This window comes from Podarcis raffonei, chromosome 2, assembly GCF_027172205.1.
Source record: "Podarcis raffonei isolate rPodRaf1 chromosome 2, rPodRaf1.pri, whole genome shotgun sequence".
In the NCBI taxonomy this organism is placed as follows: domain Eukaryota; kingdom Metazoa; phylum Chordata; class Lepidosauria; order Squamata; family Lacertidae; genus Podarcis; species Podarcis raffonei.
The window spans coordinates 112608278-112629813 of record NC_070603.1 but is presented as its reverse complement, the minus strand read 5'-3'; the positions used below and the strand labels follow the sequence as shown (position 1 = coordinate 112629813).

General features: G+C 47.0%; 1 protein-coding gene across 1 annotated transcript; it reads right to left on the bottom strand.

Moving 5' to 3' along the window:
- Positions 1–4405: 4405 nt before the first annotated feature.
- LOC128409162 (lymphocyte antigen 6 complex locus protein G6c-like) lies at positions 4406–19761 on the bottom strand. The gene is made up of 3 exons (XM_053379415.1): positions 19521–19761; positions 7213–7329; positions 4406–5881 (listed from the first exon to the last, which is right to left on the bottom strand). Exons 1-3 carry the CDS (start codon positions 19570–19572, stop codon positions 5748–5750), a joined length of 303 nt encoding a protein of 100 aa, XP_053235390.1. The 5' UTR covers positions 19573–19761; the 3' UTR covers positions 4406–5747.
- Between the last annotated feature and the right edge of the window lie 1775 nt (positions 19762–21536).

Genomic DNA, 21536 nt, shown 5'->3' with positions numbered 1-21536 from the left:
TTCCGTGTGCTGCTCTGATTTGCCAGAAGCGGCTTAGTCATGCTGGCCACATGACCCGGAAGCTGCACGCCGACTCCCTTGGCCAGTAAAGCGAGATGAGCGCTGCAACCCCAGAGTCAGCCACGACTGGACCTAATGGTCAGGGGTCCCTTTAAGAGATCCTTGTTTTTTCCACTACTGGCAGCCTGCCACAAGGGGGGTGGGGATCAGATTCCCTGAAGCCTGACACCTTCTAACAACTTTAGCTATGGGTGCTGTCACTCCCCACCTGCAAAACCTATTCCCCCCCCCCTGATAGTGAACCTTTCTGTGTAAGGGGTGCGGGAATGACTCACCAGTTGCCCAAAAGACGAACATGAAGAAGAAGCAGCAAACCAGCGGCTTTCCATCCATTGCTAATTCCCTTACAGTCAAATCCAAAGGTAATTTAAGGAGATGGTTGGGTGTGGATTGAGAGGACACCACCAACAGGTAAGCAGGTAGGGAGGAGGAGGAGAAGGGAGCAAAGCCTGCACACCTGTGCAGACAGACGCTTACTGCTGATCAAGGCTCCCCTCTGCAGCCAGCACACGCCTGGGTTTGCTCAGTGGTTATCAGCACCTGACGACTGTTTACAGATGTGGGCAAGGAAGAAAACCCACAAGCCACCCTTGTCCTATTAAGGGTGCGCCATGATGCCGAACCAAGGGTAGCGTAGAGAGTCAGCGGGAGGAACCAGGAAGCCATGAAAAGCCTGTCAGCAACTGCAGGCCAAGCCGAGCCAGCAGTCACTAAGAAAATCATAAAGGTGAAGAAGAAGAGTTTGGATTTGATATCCCGCTTTATCACTACCCAAAGGAGTCTCAAAGCGGCTCACATTCTCCTGTTCCCTCCTCCCCCACAACAAACACTCTGTGAGGTGAGTGGGGCTGAGAGACTTCAGAGAAGTGTGACTGGCCCAAGGTCACCCAGCAGCTGCATGTGGAGGAGCAGGGAAGCGAACCCGGTTCACCAGATTACGAGTCTACCGCTCCTAACCACTACACCACACTGGCTCTGGTGGAAATGTAAGGGAAAAGAAGGCACCTTTTATCACAGGGGTCAGCAAACTTTTTCAGCAGGGGTCCAGTCCACCGTCCCTCAGATCATGTGGTGGGCCAGATTATATTTTGAAGAAAAAATGAACGAATTCCTATGCCCCACAAATAACCCAGAGATGCATTTTAAATAAAAGGACACATTCTACTCAGGTAAAAACACGCTGATTCCTGGAGCGTCCGTGGGCAGGATTGAGAAAGCGATTGGGCCAGATTCAGCCCCCGGGCCTTAGTTTGCCTACCCATGTTTTATCACATGTGGTGGAAATGTAAGGTAGTAAAAGAATTTTGGGAAATGACATATAATGAGTTGAAAAAAATGTTTAAAATACCCTTTTCTAAAAACAAATACAAAAACACAACCCCCCCACAAGCCTTCCTTTTAGGAATCCTAGGTGCCAATGGTCCCATCACCTCTTGGCAAATGGAAGGGGAAGAAATGGAGGCAGTGAGAGATTTTACTGTCTTTGGCTCCATGATCACTGCAGATGGTGACAGCAGCCACGAAATTAAAAGACGACTGCTTCTTGGGAGAAAAGCAATGACAAACCTAGACAGCATCTTAAAAAGCAGAGACATCACCTTGCCGACAAAGGTCCGTGTAGTTAAAGCTATGGTTTTCCCAGTAGTGATGTATGGAAGTGAGAGCTGGACCATAAAGAAGGCTGATTGCCAAAGAATTGATGCTTTTGAATTCTAGTGCTGGAGGAGACTCTTGAGAGTCCCATGGACTGCAAGAAGATCAAACGTATCCATTCTGAAGGAAATCAGCCCTGAGTGCTCACTGGAAGGACAGATCATGAAGCTGAGGTTCCAGTACTTTGGCCACCTCATGAGAAGAGAAGACTTCCTGGAAAAGACCCTGATGCTGGGAAAGATTGAGGGCACAAGGAGAAGGGGGCGACAGAGGACGAGATGGTTGAAGTGTTCTCGAAGCTACCAGCATGAGTCTGACCAAACTGCAGGAGGCAGTGAAAGACAGGCAGTGGAGTGCCTGGCATGCTCTGGTCCATGGGGTCACAAAGAGTCGGACACGACTAAACAACAACAACAGGTGCTGAAATCCCAAGGGAGCAGAAAAGACTATTTATGTATGCGACCACGGCTGCACGGATGTTATTGGTCCAGAGATGGAAAGAAGATGAAGTCCCTACGAGAGAAGAATGGCAAACCAAGTTGATGGATTATGCCGAAATGGCTAAAATCAGGAAGACCAAAACTTTAATAAGGAATGGGAAAGATTTATAACTCATCTTAAAGACTATTGTAAACAGTTAAAATTGTTAGTATGGTTGGAATATAGCTTGTAGTTTAATGGTGAGTTTTGGGCACCATGGAGAGGTAAAAGATTTGGATTATTATAAAAGATGCAGATGGAGATGATTAACCATAGGACCCACAAAGGGGAGGAGAGAAGCCCAAAAGACTCCATGGAATCTTGTTTTTATGTTGTATGTTGGATATGTGACTGTTAAATTTTAATCTGAAAAAACCAAATAAATATATTTAAAATAAAAAAAATTCATAAGTGTCACAGTGGCCTACCAGGTGGGAAGCTCACAATCGGGGCATGAGAACGGCAACTCTCTCCACACCTGCAATTCCAAGCCACTGGTATTCAGAGATTTGTAAGTTGCCTTGGATTGCCTTGGGCAAGATAAAGTGACTAACAAATTTAGTAAATAATAATAGTATACAGGCGGCTCCCCACTTATGTGGGAATTACGTTCCTGGCCCCCCACGCGCATAAGGGAACTGGGGCGATTTAAGAGGCATCAGAAATACCTTTTTATTTTATGCTATACCTTTTTGCCTCTGGATTGCCAGAAAAGCACAGGAAACAGCACATCGAAGCCCGCTTAATGCAGCTTCCCGCCCGACAGCTGTTGAGTGGGGTAGCGAGGCAGCAGTGAGAGCTCCCGTATGCCATTTTGGAGCCCATAAGTCCCCCCCCCCTTTTAAGCCTTTAAAATCTTTGATTCTGGACTTTTGACTCACTGACAGCCTCTTCAGGCTCTGGGGAGGGTCTACTCACAAGCCATGAGGACTTCCCAGCTTTCTCCCATTATTCCCAGGCTTGAATTGATTTATTTATTTCCTGGCATCATGCATATATATGGTCGTGCACTAGTTGATCACATGCAAGCGGACAGATGCTTGTCTTGCTTCTGACATTGGAAGGAGAGCCTAACGCCTTGTGGGAACAGCAGAACAAACTGACAACACTCCAGTGTTTAACTAGGCACTGTCTCGTCTTTCCAGGAGAGCCCAGGGCAAACATGTAGGATGTCACAATCGAATATACCTCAAATATGTCTCCTATTCCAGGTGGTCTTTGAAGGTGTAGCTCACCTGTTCATAGCTGTCAACCGTCCCTTATTTGGAGGGAAAGTTCCTTATCCCAGCGCCGTGTCCCACTGCTGTCCCTTATTGATGATGTCCCTTAAATTTCCCAGGTTTCAAAGGAAGCAGCTCCTCTCCCTCCCTCCCTGCTGGCCAGGGAGGAGGGAGGCTCCAACTGTGTTGCTTGGCTGCATTGCTCACCCAATAAGGAGTCTAAGAACGACTGGGGGGTGGAGCTTGCATGCCTTGTGCCAATCAAATCAGCCGCGTTGCCTGGGACTCGCCTTTGCTCAGCGCTTTCCCAGCGGAGAGGTGACGGTGGTTTTCCTTGCTGCATCCCCTTTGCTGGGTTGCTGCGCTGTGGGAACTACCGCTTGAGGCTTCGTTTGGCTGCTGGCTGGGCTTTCTGCCTTTGGCTCGGAGGGGCTCAGAAGTCGAACATACCTGTGCTCTGAAAATCCCTTATTTTGGCTGCTGGTCCCTTATTTCCGAGGCCGTTGGCCCCTTATTTTCAAATCTGTAAGTTGACAGCTATGCACCTGCTGGGTCCTTGCAATGATGAACTCAGCTCTGACCATCTCCCGAAATCCGTTTGTATATTTCCATGTGGCAATGCTGCTGGAGCTCAGCTGTGGGGGCCTTCTGAGGTTCCCTTGGTGATCAACTGAAAACCACCCAGCAATCTACAAATGGATCCCAATCTATCTATGGGCCTTACAAGACGCCGGTCCTGTGAAGGAAAAGGCTTGTGCAGAGGCAGCATGGTCAAGTCAACCGACTTTATTCATTCCTTCAGTCAAAGATGGCAGCAATACAATTCGAAAGCGACTGCGGTTTACACCAGAAGCACAAAAGCCATGCAAAACACAGCACCACATCGTTGTACTAACTCCACAGTATTTTACTACTGTATGCAATCTCTTTGACATTCAGCTTAAGGAATCTGATTTCAGATTCTGCTAGAGTAAATGCAGCATGCGTAGTAATAATAATGATGATGATAATTTATTATTTATACCCCGCCCATTTTATCATTTGCCAAGTCAGCAATTCAGCAACTCTCCACAGCTCCCCAGTAAATACAAAAAGATATAAAAGAAAACAGGACATTTTAAAACTTTGCATACATATTTTTCTTGACTCTTCCCCCTCCCCAGCAAATAAACACCTGGCAATGCAGCTCAGGGTGAATTCAGATTGAGAAGAGGACAGCCATTGTTTTAACTAAGGGGTGGGGAATCTCAGGCTCAGAGGTCAGATACGGCCCCCCAAGTCTTTCTGTTCGGCCTTGAAGACTATTCTCAAGCCACACCAGACCTGCTAGGCAGCCTCAACTGTTTTTAGCTAGCTGTAATGTATCCTTGAACTCTGAAGATGCTTCTTGCTTGTAGGAGAACAGAGGGCTGTGTGTGTGTGTGTGTGTACACTAGCACCACCCACCTTTGTCATGCAGCCCCTGGAAGGTTGGCCCCCTCAGAAATGTGGCCCTCAGGCCGAAAAAGATGTCCCACCCCTTGTCGCCCCCCTTCAGCCATTTGCTATTTGGAGATTCTCTCCAGTTATGCTGTTTCTCTCAGGGAGTTTAAACATACAAATCTTCCTTTTCTGTATGCTTCGATCTTCAGGAGAAATGCAGTTTGGTTTCTAAACTTGTGGTGATGACAGAGAGAAACAATTCTGAAGAATTTAAAGAAAGAGTTAAAAAAGCAACAACAGAGGTTCTTTTCATAGAAGAGCCATTGAAATTAATGAATCTACTATTCAGTGCCTGCTAAAAGCATGTTTGTTTAGGCAAGCCTGCCCAGACATGTAGGCCACTTACATGTGTTTTAATTTGTGGGTATTTTTTTGCGCAATTTTAATTACTTTTGAAGGATTTAAGTTGTTGCTTAATAGTCAATCCCTCTTCACAGGGAATGCTGGGAATTGTAGTTTTGCGAGAGGGGAAAAGGGGTGTGTGTCTCTCTCAATACCTCTCTGCACCCTTGACGGACGACAGTTCCCAGAATTCTTTCGGGGAATCCATGACTGTTTATAGAGGTGTCTTAGTGCTTCAACTGTGTGCTTTGAACGTGAGCTACATAGAACTAGCTATGAAGCATCTTCAGCAGGTCCTGTGGGAGAGGCCACAAATGAGGTGGGGGAACCTTTGGGAGGGAAGAAGAAGCTGAAATCTTGAGCACTGACAGAAGGTCAAAGTGATGGGATCATATAATCTGAGGGTTGTCTTTTTGAGTGAAAGGGGTCTCTCTTGCCAGCTTTTATTGTGAATGAACCAGCTGTTGGCCCCATTCTAAGCCGAACCTTCCCAGGGACAGGAAACGAGAACTAAGCGTTGCATAAGTCGGTGTCGCAGCAAGTGCGTTCGTAGGACATGTTGAAGGCATTTTCCCTCCGCTCGGTCTTGTTGCAGAGCTCGGCGTATTTGCCGCAGCCATAGCGCTTGAAGAGGAATAATTCGCCTGGTGGGAGAGGAACGAGATGTGTGTTAGTTTAACTCCTTCCCTGTACCCAGGGTGAGTCACACCACATAGTAGATAACCCTGAAAAGCTAGGTGTTTGGGGCACAGAGCCACAGAGCACCACACCATACGTTTAAAGCACTACGGTGTCACTTTAAACAATCACAGAGTTCTGGGAGCTGGGGATGCAGGAATCTCAGCTAAAGCAACCATGACAGATGGACATCCAACCTCTGCTTAAAAAAACCCCGAAGGAAGGAGAGCCCAACACCTCCCTAGGGAGTCCATTCTGCTGATGAACGGTTCATCCGCTCCACTTCCCTGTCGGGAGGAGTTGCAGTGGACCGCGTGGCCACCCACTCCCCGGGGATCCCAGCCATGTCAAAACCCAGCCAGCCAATCCGCTGGCTGGGGGGCGTGGCCGGGACCATTTAAAAAGAGGCACGAGCCGGAGGGCTTCCTCTTTGGCTCGCTTTCTCAATCACCTGCCCTCCCTCCCTAATTTTCAGGTTTTAGGCACTGGCCTTGCTATGGACCTCGCTTGGTCGCCGTTGAGGGGCCTGGTAGGAATTTTCCCACTTGGCAAATTGGCACTGGCCATTTGGTTTTCGCCTACCTTGTAGCAATCGTCACAACTTTGTTAGGGTTGCAGTTAGGCATTGTTTGACCTTGTGATGGGCCATCACCTGCCCCTCCAAGCTTAAGGGTATTCCATTAAAGGAATCCAGGGGTGTTGATCTTGTCCGAAGCCCAGGTCAGGGGCTGGGGCCATGACACGACCCCGATGGGAACACCAGGGGGAGCTTGAGTTGGTATGCATCGACAGGGCTCCCCCTTCCGGTGGTTTACCCTTACCGGACTTCCTGCGCATCGGGCAGGAGTCAGATATAATCCGGTCCATTCAATGCCTAAGCCAATACCGCTCACATTCTGTAATCAATAAAGTTGTGGCCAAAATTTGCCCAGTAACATTAACCTAATATCTGTGTCCTTGTGTGTGTTATTTCTCAACGAGGGGGTGGCTTCGGGGTCTCGACGCGCAATTACTGCCAGGATGAATCTCCCTTCTTGTAACCTGAAGCCCTGGGTTCAAGTCCTGCCCTCCACAGCTGGAGATAAGGCAAATGAATAGGCAGCAAGCACAAGGAGGAACAGGAGCAGGGCCAGGAAACACTGGGGGTCAGCAGGGGACCCCTTTCTGTGGGACGAGCGCTTTTTCAGGTGCCTGTTGATACTAACACCTCACACCGTTCCCCGAAGACACTAGCTCTCTCGCTGCACAACTGATGGAGATTTTACAGCACTAGCGGATTTCCAGTAATTGTTCTTACCAGCATAAACTTTGGTTGTCTCGCAGAACTGCCCTTCGTCCGCTTTGCAAGGTTCGTCAGTATCCAGGCAGACCTTGCCAAGTTTGTACTTGCAAACTCTGCACACGAGACCTTCAGCTGCAGGAGAGAAGCAGAAAGACAGGCATGGTTTTAATCAGAAATTATAAACGGGCCACAAAAGTGCTTTAAAAAACAGCAGCCAAAAACTGCATGCCAACTTTCTTCCTCAGTGCTTGATGGTGCACATGCCCCCCCCCCCCCCACATTTTATCCTTTGCAGCTGTGTGTGTGGTAGGCCAGACCGAGAGGCGGTGATGGGCCAAAGGCCCCTTCATGTGAGCTTCATGTTTTGGTGGAGATTTGAAACCAGCTTCCTGCAGACCTGTTCTGACAATCTAACCACTATACCACACTCCCCATTTGTAGCAGATGTCAAAGCAAAACTGTTTTGTAAGAATGTATGAATCAGCCTATTTCCATTCCAGATTAGTTTCACATGCATTCAGTCTGTTCCATCCTGTTGTTCTATGGATCATACATACATATGAAGAGAGAGAAAGTGAGTGAGTGAGAGAGAGAGAAACCAGGGGACATATTTACATAGGAACACGGGAAGTATACAGTGAGAGTGTTATAGGTTGGCCTAAACCCAAGGAACTAACAAACGGTAGGATTTTGATTGTTTGGGATATGAATGAAAATACAAGCTGCATAATTGTGCCAGACAAGGAATCCTTTGGCCTGGGGAGATCAATGTTGCCAAGGTGATGGGGCGTATGTTTGAGGTGACAGGGAAAGTGTGTCTTTAGCAAGGTGTGCTGGGAAAAAGAAGAAGGGGAGCACAAAGGGAGAGATCCATCTTGGGCAGGTTGGCTGAAGGCCGGCTGGGAGAGATGCCTTGGATACCAGCACTGCACTGCTGTGGGGGGGGGGGCAGGCCTCTCTTGAGATGACCATGCTGTAAGATCCAGACTCCCACCATGCAGACTGAAGGTGTAAAGCGGTGAATAAATCATATTTCTTAAAGCTACACCAGTCTTTGTTGCATCCTTGATTCTCTGAAGGAGCACAGGCCCTTAGGAAGGTCAAGACCCCTGGAATCCCGTGTACAGCTTGGCAGAGATTGGGGTGGCCTGTGATGTTAGGATATTTCCGTTCCACCTTAAAAGGGAGCAGGCTTTGTGAGTCACAGAGTCTGCGTATTTCCTGTTCACAGGATGTTTATGTTGTCAGTTGCTTTCGTTTTCTTCTTCTTGCCTGAACATACCGATGCAGGTGGTCATGGTTTCTTTGTTCTGACCAACGCTGAATAAACTGTAAATGGGCTCTCCTGCTGTGCATCTTTTGCTGTGTGAATTCTGCTGATAGAGTGTGCACCAGCCTAAGAATGTGGCAATCTATTCTTGAGGCTTCGTGTCGCTGATTGCTGATACTGCGTGTCTACGGGAGATCAATGGATCATCCGGCAGCCGGCTTGAGGGCTATGATGGACTTTGCCTCCCTGGCAGTATCCCAACATGTAACACACATGCGCTCTCTCTCTCTCTCTCTCTCTCTCTCTCTCTCTCTCTGTGTGTGTGTGTGTGTGTGTCCCCCATTGCATTTAAATTATGCACAATTTAGTGAGCACTTTCCCCTAAAATACAGATCTGTATCTTTTTCTATAGGTTTTCCCTTAAAACACACACTTGCCTGTAAAATACATATAAGCTGCCATATTTCAAAATCAGGACACCCAAAGGTTTTTAGGAAACCACCGGTGTGTTGTTATTTTTACAAAAATGCGAAAAAACCAAGACTTTTCAATTGATTTGCCTAAGATCTAGGACAAGGCGCCTTTTGGAAATCCCCCCTGGATGTCAATTCCGCCTCTGAAATCCCAGCAATGTCCGGGAAAATCTGTACGCATGGCAGCCCTACCTAAGAGGCATCAGTTACAAGCCAAGACAAAATTCATTCAAAGAGGACTTTTTTCTGAATGTAAATACCCACATTGATGCCAAAAAGAGCCGGGGGACACTGTTCATCATTACCTACGCTCAGAACACCCTTGTGAGATGCATCCTGCCAAAGAAGTTTGTGAAATCTTGTATATCAATAGCAAATCCAAAAGTCCTTTGGTCCAAGTCACTGTAAGGCAGGTTCCTGTTTACCTGTATTCCTATGCAGTCGTACCTTGGACCCCGGGTGCCTTGCAACTCGAACGTTTTGGCTCCTGAATGCCGCAAAGTGAGTGTTCCGGTTTGCGAACGTTCTTTGGAACGTCCGACGGAGCTTCTGCAGCTTCTGATTGGCTGCAGGAGCTTCCAATCATAAGCCACGCTTTGGTTTCCAAACGTTTTGGAAGTCGAACTTCTGGAACGGATTCCATTCGACCTCCGAGGTACGACTGTATATCTATAGGGTGGTATTTGCCCCCTGGTCCTGGGGTCCCCCAGTCAGGGGCGTCTTGCCCATACAGCTGCCTTTCTCAACCTGGGGGTCCCCAGATGTTGTTGAACTACAACTCCCATCACCCCTAAGTAGCAAGGCCAGAGCTCAGGGATGATGGGAGTTGTAGTCCAACAACATCTGGGGACCCACAGGTTGAGAACCATAGAGGCAAGTGGCATGGGACGCCAGGGCACCAAGTTCTGGAGGGTGCCAGGGAAGAGGGGGAGGCTGGATGTAGTGCCACCTAGCATAAGCTTGTGCCCTCGCCCATCTCTGCCATGGCACGCCCAGAGCCCCCGCTGGAAGAGCCTCCCTTCAGCCGCTGCCCGCCTCCTCCAGCCCCGCAAAGCTGCCAGCAGTGCCGTAAAAAGGTTGCCAACTCTGGGAAATGGGGGGTGGGGGGCGCCGGAGGGATCTTTGTACCACGGCACCAGATATACTTAAGACGGCCCTGCCCCCAGTCCTGTATTAGTCACTTATGACCTCCAAACCATCCTAAATATCTTTGCAGAAGCTTACAAAAAGCTTGGCCTATCGCTCAACATCTAAAAAACCAAAGTGCTGCACCAACAAGTACAAAATAACCCCTCTGCTGCGCCACAAATCCAACTCAACGGTATAACGTTGAAAAATGTTGATCACTTCTCCTACCTAGGCAGTTATCTTTCCGCAAGGGCCAACACTAATGCCAAAATCCAGCGCCGCCTGAGCTCTGCAAGTGCGGCTTTCTCCCGATTGAAGTGCAGAGTGTTTGAGGACCGGGACATTCGCAGGGAAACCAAAATGCTTGTTTACAATGCTATTGTACTACCAACCTTACTGTATGCTTGTGAAACATGGACCACTTATAAATGCCATCTCCAACTCCTCGAAAAATTCCATCAACAGTGTCTCCGAAAAATTTTACATATCACTTGGGAAGACAGGCGAACTAATATCAGTGTACTGCAAGAAGCAAAGATCACCAGTGTTGAAGCAATGATTCTTCAACATCAACTTCATTGGAATGGTCATGTTGTGCGGATGCCTGATTATCATCTTCCAAAGCAACTACTCTATTCCAAACTTAAAAATGGAAAGCGTAATTCTGGTGGTCAACAAAAGAGATTCAAAGACTCTCTCAAGGCAAATCTAAAAAAATGTAGTATAAACACTGACAACCGGGAAACACTGGCCTGCGAGCGCTCCAGTTGGAGAAGAGCCTTTACCAAAGGTGTCATGGGCTTTGAAGACACTCGAACTCAGGATGCAAGGGAGAAACGTGCAAAGAGGAAGGCACGCTTGGCAAATCCACACCGTGATCAACTCCTGCCTGGAAACCAATGTCCCCACTGTGGAAGGACATGTGGATCCAGAATTGGCCTCCACAGTCACTTACGGACTCATTGTTAAAACTGTGTTTATGGAAGACAATCTTACTCGGCTATGAGTGATCGCCAAAGAAGTCACTTGTGACTTACAAAAAATGTTTTCTAAAGGGATCCGCCCCCGCCCCCCAGATGCTTGCTTGTGAGGGTGTGTGAACACGTGGCCGTGATCCTTGTTTACATGCTTTGAATATTCTTTCACAATGTTATTAAAAGCACTCCTGAAACTGCTTGAGGCGCTGGGGTGGCATTCATGTGGGCCTCATCCAGCAGAGATTGTGCCATCTCTGTCTAGTGTTAGAAGTTCTTTTGGTTTCTGCAACATCCCACAATCTTCCATGGAGATTAAAAAACCTCAATGATGCACTGGGAATGGAATGCATTTCTCTCTCTCGCTGAGTTAATTCCTGCCCACTTCAGGAGTCCTATCAAGCGCTGGCACAGGCAACGAGCAGCAATAAGTGTTGAATAAGTATAGCAAGCTTGAGGGTTGAATTTATCTTTCTTTTCTTTAAAGCTTGCGGTAGCCAACTTCCCCCCAATGAATAAAGATTTGAAACCCTTAATGCAGCTGCGTCACTAAGCCCACAAAGGTAGGAGCACAGCTTTCCTCAAACTGGTGCCTTCCTGTCCCAAAACTGGGATGTTGTCTTCCCTTCCATGCTCCCATGTGAGTTACGTGACTTGCGCAAGATTAAGGGCCCCCCAAGAGTCATCAGTCAAATCTTTATTACAGTCATAGACCCGGCATAAGTAGGGTGGGGTACAATCATTTAAAATCTATAAAACATTTTTGGAAATCTAAAGTTATTAAAAAAGAAGGTACAGTGGTACCTCGGGTTACAGAGGCTTCAGGTTACAGACTCTGCTAACCCAGAAATAGTACCTCAGGTTAAGAACTTTGCTCCAGGATGAGAACAGAAATCGCGCAGCGGCGGCACAACAGCAGCAGTGGGAGGCCCAATTAGCTAAAGTGGTACCTCAGGTTAAGAACGGTTTCAGGTTAAGAACAAACCTCCGGAATGAATTAAGTTTTTAACCCGAGGTACCACTGTATATATAAAAGACTGCAAGAAGCTAAAAGAAGGGTTAGGAGTATTAAATGGATAAGGAAGAGCATAAAAGGTCAGTATATAAAAGACTATGACTATCAATTTACAAAGAAATGTACAAAGCACTCTGATATGTAAAGGGTCGTGGACGACTCTGGGGTTGCGGCGCTCATCTCGCTTTATTGGCTGAGGGAGCCGGCGTACAGCTTCCGGGTCATGTGCCCAGCATGTGGCGAACCAGAGCAGTGCACAGAAACGCTGTTTACCTTCCCACTGGAGTGGTACCTATTTATCTACTTGCACTTCGTGCTTTCGAACTGCTAGGTTGGCAGGAGCTGGGACTGAACAACGGGAGCTCACCCTGTTGCAGGGATTCGAACCACGGACCTTCTGATTGGCAAGCCCTAGGCTCTGTGGTTTAACCCACAGCGCCACCCAATCTAGTTTGTGGCGCAGGTCATCATGTGACGAATTTTGAGCACTGCTATGCAGAACCTGGCAACACTGTTTGTTGTAGGAGGGTTGGTATCTGAAAGCAGCAGGGAGATATAGAATTGTCCTGTGCACCCTGAGTACTTATGGAATAGTGGGGAGATGAGGCTAATACAGATGTCTCTATAATATAAGCGCTGGAGAAGCACATGCTCTGTTATTTCTGTTTGTCCCAAGTAAGGAATCTTCCTATATCGACCTTCCATGAGATCTGAGGGGAGGGTGTGGCAATGTGCCAGGGTAAAGGCCTCCCGATACTTAGGGACTTTGAGTTTAGTTAGGTATGCCATGGGGGAGGCAGAATACCTGATGGATTCATTGGCAATAAAAGTTGGGGCCCTGGCTAGATGCAATTGGCGCTCTGTTTTAAAGTCAGTTTTTCTGAACTCTGAAAAGAGGGGGAAACACAAGAGGATGACAGTATGCTAAGTTCTACAAAACAAAATGAGCAAACGGCAAGGCATGGCTTGTTCTGTAAGCACCCATTGTGGAAGCAGCCTTGGGATCAGGTGCCAAATCCCTTCCCTGTCTCACCTTCTCCCATGTAATAATTTGCATGCAGTCACAGCACTGTATTTCTCTACGACTGCGATATTGACCCTGCCATCCACAGCAATCTCTTGAGGCAATAAATAATAATAATAATAATAATAATAATAATAATAATAATAATAATTTATTATTTGTACCCTGCCCATCTGGCTGGGTTTCCCCAGCCACTCTGGGCTGCTTCCAATAAAGATTAAAAATACATTAAAATGTCACACATTAAAAACTTCCCTGAACAGATGTCTTCTAAATGTCAGGTAGTTGTTTATCTCTTTGACATCTGATGGGGTGCCACTACCAAAAAGGCCCTCTGCCTGGTTCCCTGTTACCTCACTTCTCGCAATGAGGGAACTGCCAGAAGGCCCTCAGAGCTGGACCTCAGTGTTGACCTCAGGCTGAATGATGGGGGTGGAGACGCTCCTTCAGGTATACTGGGCCGAGGCCGTATAGGGCTTTAAAGGTCAACACCAACACTGTGAATTGTGCTCGGAAACGTACTGTAATACGCGAGAGCAGCAAGCAGCCACACACACAATTAAAAACCACAAATAGGAATCCACAGAGATAAAAGCAGGGGACCAGCCAACTGGAGAAAAGAGGAAATCTAAATTTATGGAAGGTCCTTAGATGTTAACTTTAAAAGCAAGATGGGCTTGGGGACCAAAAGATAGCAGAGGTGGCACTAGGCCAACTGGTCCAGAGGTTGGATTTCCAACAATTTGGGAATCCCCACACCAGGGGACATCAGCCTCTCGGTCCTTGCTTGCCTTGTTTCAGAAGCCGGGAAGGTTACCCAGAGAAGAGCCTCATCAGAAAATCTTAATCAGCAGGCAAGTTCAAATGGGGAAATCTAAGCTTCTTTTTGCTGGAAGAAGCTTCTTGCGAAACCTGAAACGATTCAGGGTGGAGGGAAGTCTTTCCAGCTGGATGGCAGCCAGGCTTCTGCTGTAAACAGATTTCTGTGCCAAGGAATGCTGGAACAAGAATGGGTGGCGGATGATCTCCGTCGAGGCTGCCAAGGCCCTTTCGTAATCCAGGGAACACCCAGAATGTAAAGTGGGCAGCATTATATTGTGCATTCAAGGTGGTATCTGGGTGGTTACATATGACCCCACTTTCCATTCTGTTTGCGCCTACGAAAGTTTTGGGGCGGGCACACTGCTTCCTTTTTCCAGTCAAGTGCACATCCTGTAATTTCTTGCAGGAACCCTGTAACTTTTTATAGCACAAACGTTCTGGTTTATTTTATTCCGCTGCTTTAGTTGCGCTGTAAGGCAAGAATGCCTCTTCAGACAGCAATATAGACCTGGGGCACATTCACACTATATACAGTGGTACCTTGGGTCAAGAACTTAATTTGTTCTGGAGGTCCGTTCTTAACCTGAAACTGTTCTTAACCTGAGGTACCACTTTAGCCAATGGGGCCTCCTGCTGCCACCACACGATTTCTGTTCTCATCCTGAAGCAAAGTTCTTAACCTGAGGTACTATTTCTAGGTTAGCAGAGTCTGTAACCTGAAGCATCTGTAACCTGAAGCTTCTGTAAGCTGAGGTACCACTGTATTATTATTTTTTGTAATTTTAAATGGTTTGAATCTGTTTTTAATATTGTGTAACATTGTATTTTGAAATTAATGTTGGGTTTAACTTATTGTAATCCACCCTGGGGCCTTAGGGTGAAGGGCGGATAATAAATTGTAACAACTACTACTACACATTTAAAGTAATGTGGCACACCACCCAAAGCTCTGAGCGGTGTGAGATTCAGGGTTTTAAGGCATGCTTAACCAAAGTCTGTGTTTCCTATTGGAAATGAGGCACAGCGGAGATTGTGGTGTCTTTATGATACAGTGTTGCCTCGCAAGACGAACGCCTCGCAAAACGAAAAACTCGCAAGACGAAAGAGTTTTCCGTTTTTGAGTCGTTCCGCAAGACGAATTTCCCTATGGGCTTGCTTCGCAAGAAGAAAGCCCATAGGGAAATCTCCGGGGACCTCTTTTAAATGCTGGCCATCGGGAGCAAAGACTTTCACCCACCGCCGGCCTTCACAAGAGGTCCTGGACCTCTTCTGAAGGCCGGCGGGGGGCAAAAGTCTTTGCTCCCCCCCGCCTGCCTTCCCGGGATAGCGGAGAAGCGCAGCGCGTTTCTCCGCTATCCCGACGGCTTTTGAAGGCAGGCGGGGGGGGGGGGAGCAAAGACTTTGGCCCACCACCGGCTTTCAGAAGAGGTCCTGGACCTCTTCTCAAGGCCGGCGGGGGGCAAAAGTCTTTGCTCCCCCCGCCTGCCTTCCCGGGACAGCGGAGACTTCTCCGCTGTCCCGGGCGATCTGAAAATGCTGGCGGGCGGCAGCGAAGGCTTCGCTGCTGCCCGCCAGCATTTTAAAAGCCCCCGGGACAGCGGAGAAGTCACCGCTGTCCTGGGGGCTTTTAAAATGCTGGCAGTTGGGAGGAAAGCCCTCCTGTCCCCGGAGCTTGCGGGGTGGGAGGTGGGGAGAAGGGCTTTTCTTCCCACCGCCAGCCTTCAGAACAGCCTTCTGAAGGCTGGCGGTGGGAAGAAAAGCCCTTGTCCCCCCCCCCAGCCTTCAGAAGAGGTCGGGGGACAGACTGTCCCCGGACCTGGTCTGAAGGCGGTTTCCATAGGAACGCATTGATTGATTTTCAATGCATTCCTATGGGAAACCGTGCTTCGCAAGACGAAAAACTCGCAAGAAGAAAAAACTTGCGGAACGAATTAATTTCGTCTTGCGAGGCACCACTGTATATGGGTTATTAACACACACATATAAACTAAGCCAACGATGGAAGGGTTTCACAGCACTACCACACGAAGAGGTTCTTGTTTCTCCCATAGCTACGGCTTAGAATTCAAACAGACATCAGCCGTAGCTCTGCCTGCTGCTCATCTGCTTCTCTGTCACATGGTTTCTAACTTCTCTAAGATCTGTGGATTTGTCTGTTGAGGGAGGGAGGGGCCCCATTCATTTGCCATCCCAGACAGAGTCCTTTGATCTTCATAATGGTCCACCCCGAGGCTATCACCTCATGAGGATGTTAAACTTGCTTAATTCGCTTTTAACGCTTGCTGATTCCTGGAGATGAGCATTGTCTAGCCCACAGTTTAATACACATGAGTCTTACCCCCAGTTTCAACATTCCAAGCATTGCTTGAATTCTAACAGCTACCGGACCCAGAAATTTAGGGTGTTTGGCACCCACAAACTCATAACTCTGTTATGCTTCCCACCCCCCCAAAAAGAAACTTGGGAACTGTGGTTTACATCTCACAGAGCAATAATCCCCCAGCTGCTCACTCTTAAATCAAACCCCAGTGGAGGACATCATGAGAAAATGTCTCCATCTGCCTTTTTCAGATGGTGAAGCACATTGGGAGAGGCTGACTAGTGCCTGAGAAATGTTTGATAGAAAGAATACACATCCCACCCTCGGCCATCTTACAAGAATAAAATAAGTCCAAACCTCACATGCATCGAAATTCTCAGTTGCCCTGAGAATGGGGCAGAAAAACTGGAGCCTTTTTCACAGGGGAAAGAAAACTGTTGCCTCTATAGGATTAGCTTGGGGTGTTGTTGCAAATATTCCTTCCTTTCTCCCTCCCTTCTCCACTTTGTTTTCTCAGCTTGTTTTCTGTCGCTTAGTTTAATTATACTGAATTACACACATCAAGTGAAAAATTCAAACCCTTGGTGGTTGAATTTTAGAAATTATGCGCTAGGACCTGATTAGTCCTGCTGATGCGGAGAAACAAAGACAACCCTAGGTACTATAAAGTAATAGCAAGAAGTGAACTCAAGAGATAACAAGCCTTCAAAGTGTTGGTGTTGATCTTTAAAGCCCTAAACGGCCTCGGCCTGGTATACCTGAAGGAGCGTCTCCACCCCCATTGTTCTACCCAGACACTGAGGTCCAGCTCCAAGGGTCTTCTGGCAGTTCCCTCGCTGCGAGAAGTGAGGTTACAGGGAACCAGACAGAGGGCCTTCTCGGTAGTGGCGCCTGCCCTGTGGAATGCCCTCCCACCAGACGTCAAAGAGAACAACAACTACCAGACTTTTAGACGACATCTGAAGTCAGCCCTGTTTAGGGAAGCTTCTAACGTTTGATGCATTACTGTATTTTAATATTGTGTTGGAAGCTGCCCAGAGTGGCTGGGGAAGCCCAGCCAGATGGGCGGGGTATAAATAATAAATTATTATTATTACTTCTGTAATTAGAATCATAGAATCTTAGAGTTGGAAGGGACCCAAGGGTCATCTAGACCAACCCCCTGCAATGCAGGAATCTCAGCTAAAGCAATCATGGCAGATGGCCACCCACCCTCTGCTTGAAAACCTCCAAGGAAGGAGAGTCCACCGCCTCTCATGGCAGTCTGTTCCACGGCTGAACAGCTCTTCCTGTCAGAATCTTTTTCCTAATTATTATTAGTCGGTATCTCCTTTTTTTTTTTTTGTACTTGAAGCCATTGCATTTGAAGAGCAGGAGAAAACAAGCATGCTCCCTCTTCCATATGACAGCCAGTAAAATATTTGAAGATGGCTATCATATCACCTCTCAGGCTAAACATTCCTTCAAGCATTCCTCGTAAGGCTGAGTTTCCAGACCCTTGATCATCTTGGCTGTCTTCCTCTGCCCTTAGTGCTTTCTTTTCATCAACAATCTTTTGGATTTCACTTCCTAACCCTCACACATAAATGGGGAAAAATTGTAGATCCAGTGTGACAAACTTTTGTCCCTCCAGATGTTGCTGAACTACGACTCACACATCAGCCCCAGCCAGCATGACCAATAGTCAAAGCTGATGGGAGTTGTAGTCCAACAACATTTAAAGGGACAAAGGTTCCAGAACCGCAGGGTTGCCTCCAACTAACTTCCACTCACACTAGATCCATCGAAATTAAGGAACCCAAAATATGTTCAATGGATCTGCTCTGATTAGGACTAGCATTGGACACAACACATCGAGTTGGAAAGAAATTTTGATGTGATCTACTCCAGCTTTAGCCAACCAGGTTGGGGCTGATGGGAGCAACATTTGGAGGGCACCAAGTTGGCCAAGGCTGATCTTGTTCAATCCCCCATTGAATTCAAGATCTGCAATGCAGGAATCTTGTGGTTGCAGCACCCCTGGAAGATGGCTTTCCCACCAGCAGGTAACAAAGTGTACAATGTTAGTCCTACTCAGAGCAGACACATTTAAATGAGTGGACACGACTTAGACCTATTGATTTACGTACTCTGAGATAAAAATAGATGGGTACGACCCAAAAGGACTCACCATTCCTAAATACTTAAATATAGTTATGAATTTGTGGGTGCCAGACCACTATTATCTCCGGATCAAGTTAGTATTAGAATTTAATTAAGGCTCAGGGTGTTAAAATGGGTGCTGGATCCCTGGGTATTAGGCTGGAATCAGCAAGCTTTCAAAGCAATAATTTAATAACAAGGGGAATTTAATAACCAGGCTAGTTTCCTGGGTTCAGATGATAGCCTAGGGCAGGCATAGGCAAACTCAGCCCTCCAGATGTTTTGGGACTACAATCCTCATCTTCCCTTACCACTGGTCCTGTTAGCTAGGGATGATGGGAGTTGTAGTCCCAAAACAGCTGGAGGGCTGAGTTTGCCTATGCCTGGCCTCAGGGATAACCCATTAACACAACAAAGGATCCAAAGGAACCTGGTGTGGGAGGACGTATGAGTGGGGCCCCTCCCTCAACAGATAAAGCCAGACTTTAGAGTAGAGTAGAGAGATTGGAGTTAGGAGTTACGGTACCAAGACACAAAGCAGCAGCACAATGTTTGATGTCTGTTTGGATCCAAGGTTGCGCCTATGGGAGAAGCAAAACCCTCTTGGAGTGATTATGCTACGAACCTCTCCATCATAGGTTCAGGTTGTATATATGTGTTAATAAACCTAACGACACCTCCGCTGTGCCTCATTCCAAGCAGAAAACACAAACCCTGGGCATGCACGCCTAGAACCGCTGAAATCTCACACCGCTCACAGATTGGTATGGCAATGCAGCACCTGAGCTGCTCAAAAAGATGGACCCATCCATTTTCTTACACATTTGCACTAGCTAAATAATAATAATAATAATAATAATAATAATAATTTATTATTATTTATACCCTGCCCATCTGGCTGGGTTTCCCCAGCCACTCTGGGCAGCCCCTGACAGAATTAAAAGCACAATAAAACATCAAACATTAAAAACTCCCCTAAACAGGGCTGCCTTCCGATGTCTTCCTCAGATGGTTGTTTATTTCCTCGATATCTGATAGGTGGGCGTTCCACAGGGTGGGTGCCACTACCGAGAAGGCCCTCTGGCTGGCTAAATTCCCATGCAAATGTTTTGCAAAACAACACCCCCTATTTTCCTTTTAAAGCCCGGTACTTACATACTGTGCAGAAGAGCAGAAGGGAAAAGCCCAGGAGAAGACGCTTGTTCATCTTGAGAAATTTCACGAGAGAGAGGAGGAATGTGTGTGTGGCAATGACAAGAACACAGAAGAATCTAACTTTGACTCTGAAACAAGACTCCTCTTAAAAGGTCCTGAGATGGGAGGTATTAGGGTCAAGAACTGATTTCCATTTGGAGGCAACCAATGGGATGAAAGAATGGGAACAATAGGCACACCTGATACTTAGAGAATGGAAAGGAGGTGTGTTGGTGGTGGCATGGAAATGGAGTTTCAATCCAATTAAAGCACTGTTCCATAATTGATGGACTTAAGAATCTTCAAACACCAGAGCGCCGCAGAAGCTGATCCCGCAAGCATATTTCTCTACATCTTTTCGAAAATATGGAGGAGGGAAGAGACCAGCTAGCCCAATAACTAGGCTTATGCCAGGAAGCAACAGTGAGTCATCATTTCCTAGCACACATAACTTGTGTCTACATAATAACCAAGGCAGAGTCTAAGGGTGGAAGCCAACATGATGCCATGCAGACGCTTTTGGGTGACAATTCTCAATAGCCCCAGGCAGCATGGTGGTAGTTAAGGATGATGGGAATTGTAGTGCCTTACATGGAGGGAAGGAATGGGTAGCCAGTGGCCTTCCAGATGTAAAGTTGCATGATTAGCAACTCCAGAAAGATCAAAAAAAGGAAAGGAAAGCTGATCTGAAATTCTGGGAAAGTGGAGGGGGTGGAAATTGGGGTATGTATGGAAACTTCACGCAACAATGAGTGAAACAAAGCAGTGTTTTGAAATAATATCCTGAGTGCCAAAGGCACAGCTGCAAAATTGCCCAGAGCTAAGTTTCGGCAGTAGCTGCTTGTGTTGTGACTGCATTCATCTCAATTCAAAAAGGACATCTTACAGATGCAGACAGATGCAATTTCGATATAAATATCACTCCTTGAACTGTTTCCCTCTCCCTCTCTGTCTCTCACACACATACCTTAAATCTGTTTATGAAAGTAGTTCTTGCATCACCAATGGATTTGCTAATCTGGAGTCACCTGTCGGCAAGGATGCCATCATTCAGAGTCAGCCAAATGTTTTGGATCGTGGTGCGTCTTGCAGACGGCTTCCCGGGCAGCAAACCTCTTTGGCTACCTGGAAAAGAGGCCAGATCAGGCCGCGAGAGTTCGGGTAGCACAAGGATGGAAGACTGAAGAAACCCCAACTAAAGAATCATGGCAAGAAAAATTGATGGATTATGCAGAACTGGCAAAATTGACACATAAGCTACGGGACAAGGATAACTGTGACTTTAAGGATGAATGGGAACCTTTCACAAAGTATTTGAAGACGCAACAAAGTGAACTGGACTCCTTGGCAAGTTTTGAATAAACATCCACAATTTTTTACTGATAATAATTAGCTAAACAGTTGGAGGATCTATACAACTCTGTAACATGCAGAAAATAGCATTATTGGAGAAACCAAAGACTGGAACTGAGGGAAGTCGGGGGGTGGGGTGGGGGGATGGGTTTTGTGGGGGGTGGGAAAAATGGGGGGAATAAGGATATGTTTTTGGAAAATATGTTTTGTTATAACTTTGAATAAAAAGAATTTAAAAAAAAGAAAGAGGCCAGATCAACGGTTGTGCATTGAGCGAGAGAGAACTGAAATCTATGGAGCAGGGCCTGTTTGGAACCCATTCACAGGGTTGGAGTGGGATGTTGAATTTCATGGGTGCACTGACAGCGGGAAAACTACTGGAAAACATATAGAAAAGCCAAACACAGCAGCAGGTCAGCCTGCCCACGAGGCAGTGCTTGGGGAAGAAGTTTCCTCAGGTGGCAGACAGTTGGTAGGAGCACTAGATTTGGGCACTAAGGTATGTGCCACTGGCTGCCACCTGCTCTTGTTGCCAGCCTGCAACGCCTCTAATGTCCCCTGCTACTGCTTTCTGCTCCTACAAAGCCCCTGCAGTGGTGGTGGGGCATTGGAGAAGGTAGGGGG

Coding starts and splice junctions, on each gene's coding strand:
- LOC128409162 (XM_053379415.1), bottom strand. CDS start 19,572: ATGAACAAGCGTCTTCTCCTGGGCTTTTCCCTTCTGCTCTTCTGCACA. Junction 7,330..19,520: donor TCTGCTCTTCTGCACAGTAT/GTAAGTACCGGG, acceptor TCTCTCCTGCAG/CTGAAGGTCTCGTGTGCAGA. Junction 5,882..7,212: donor GACAACCAAAGTTTATGCTG/GTAAGAACAATT, acceptor CTCTCCCACCAG/GCGAATTATTCCTCTTCAAG.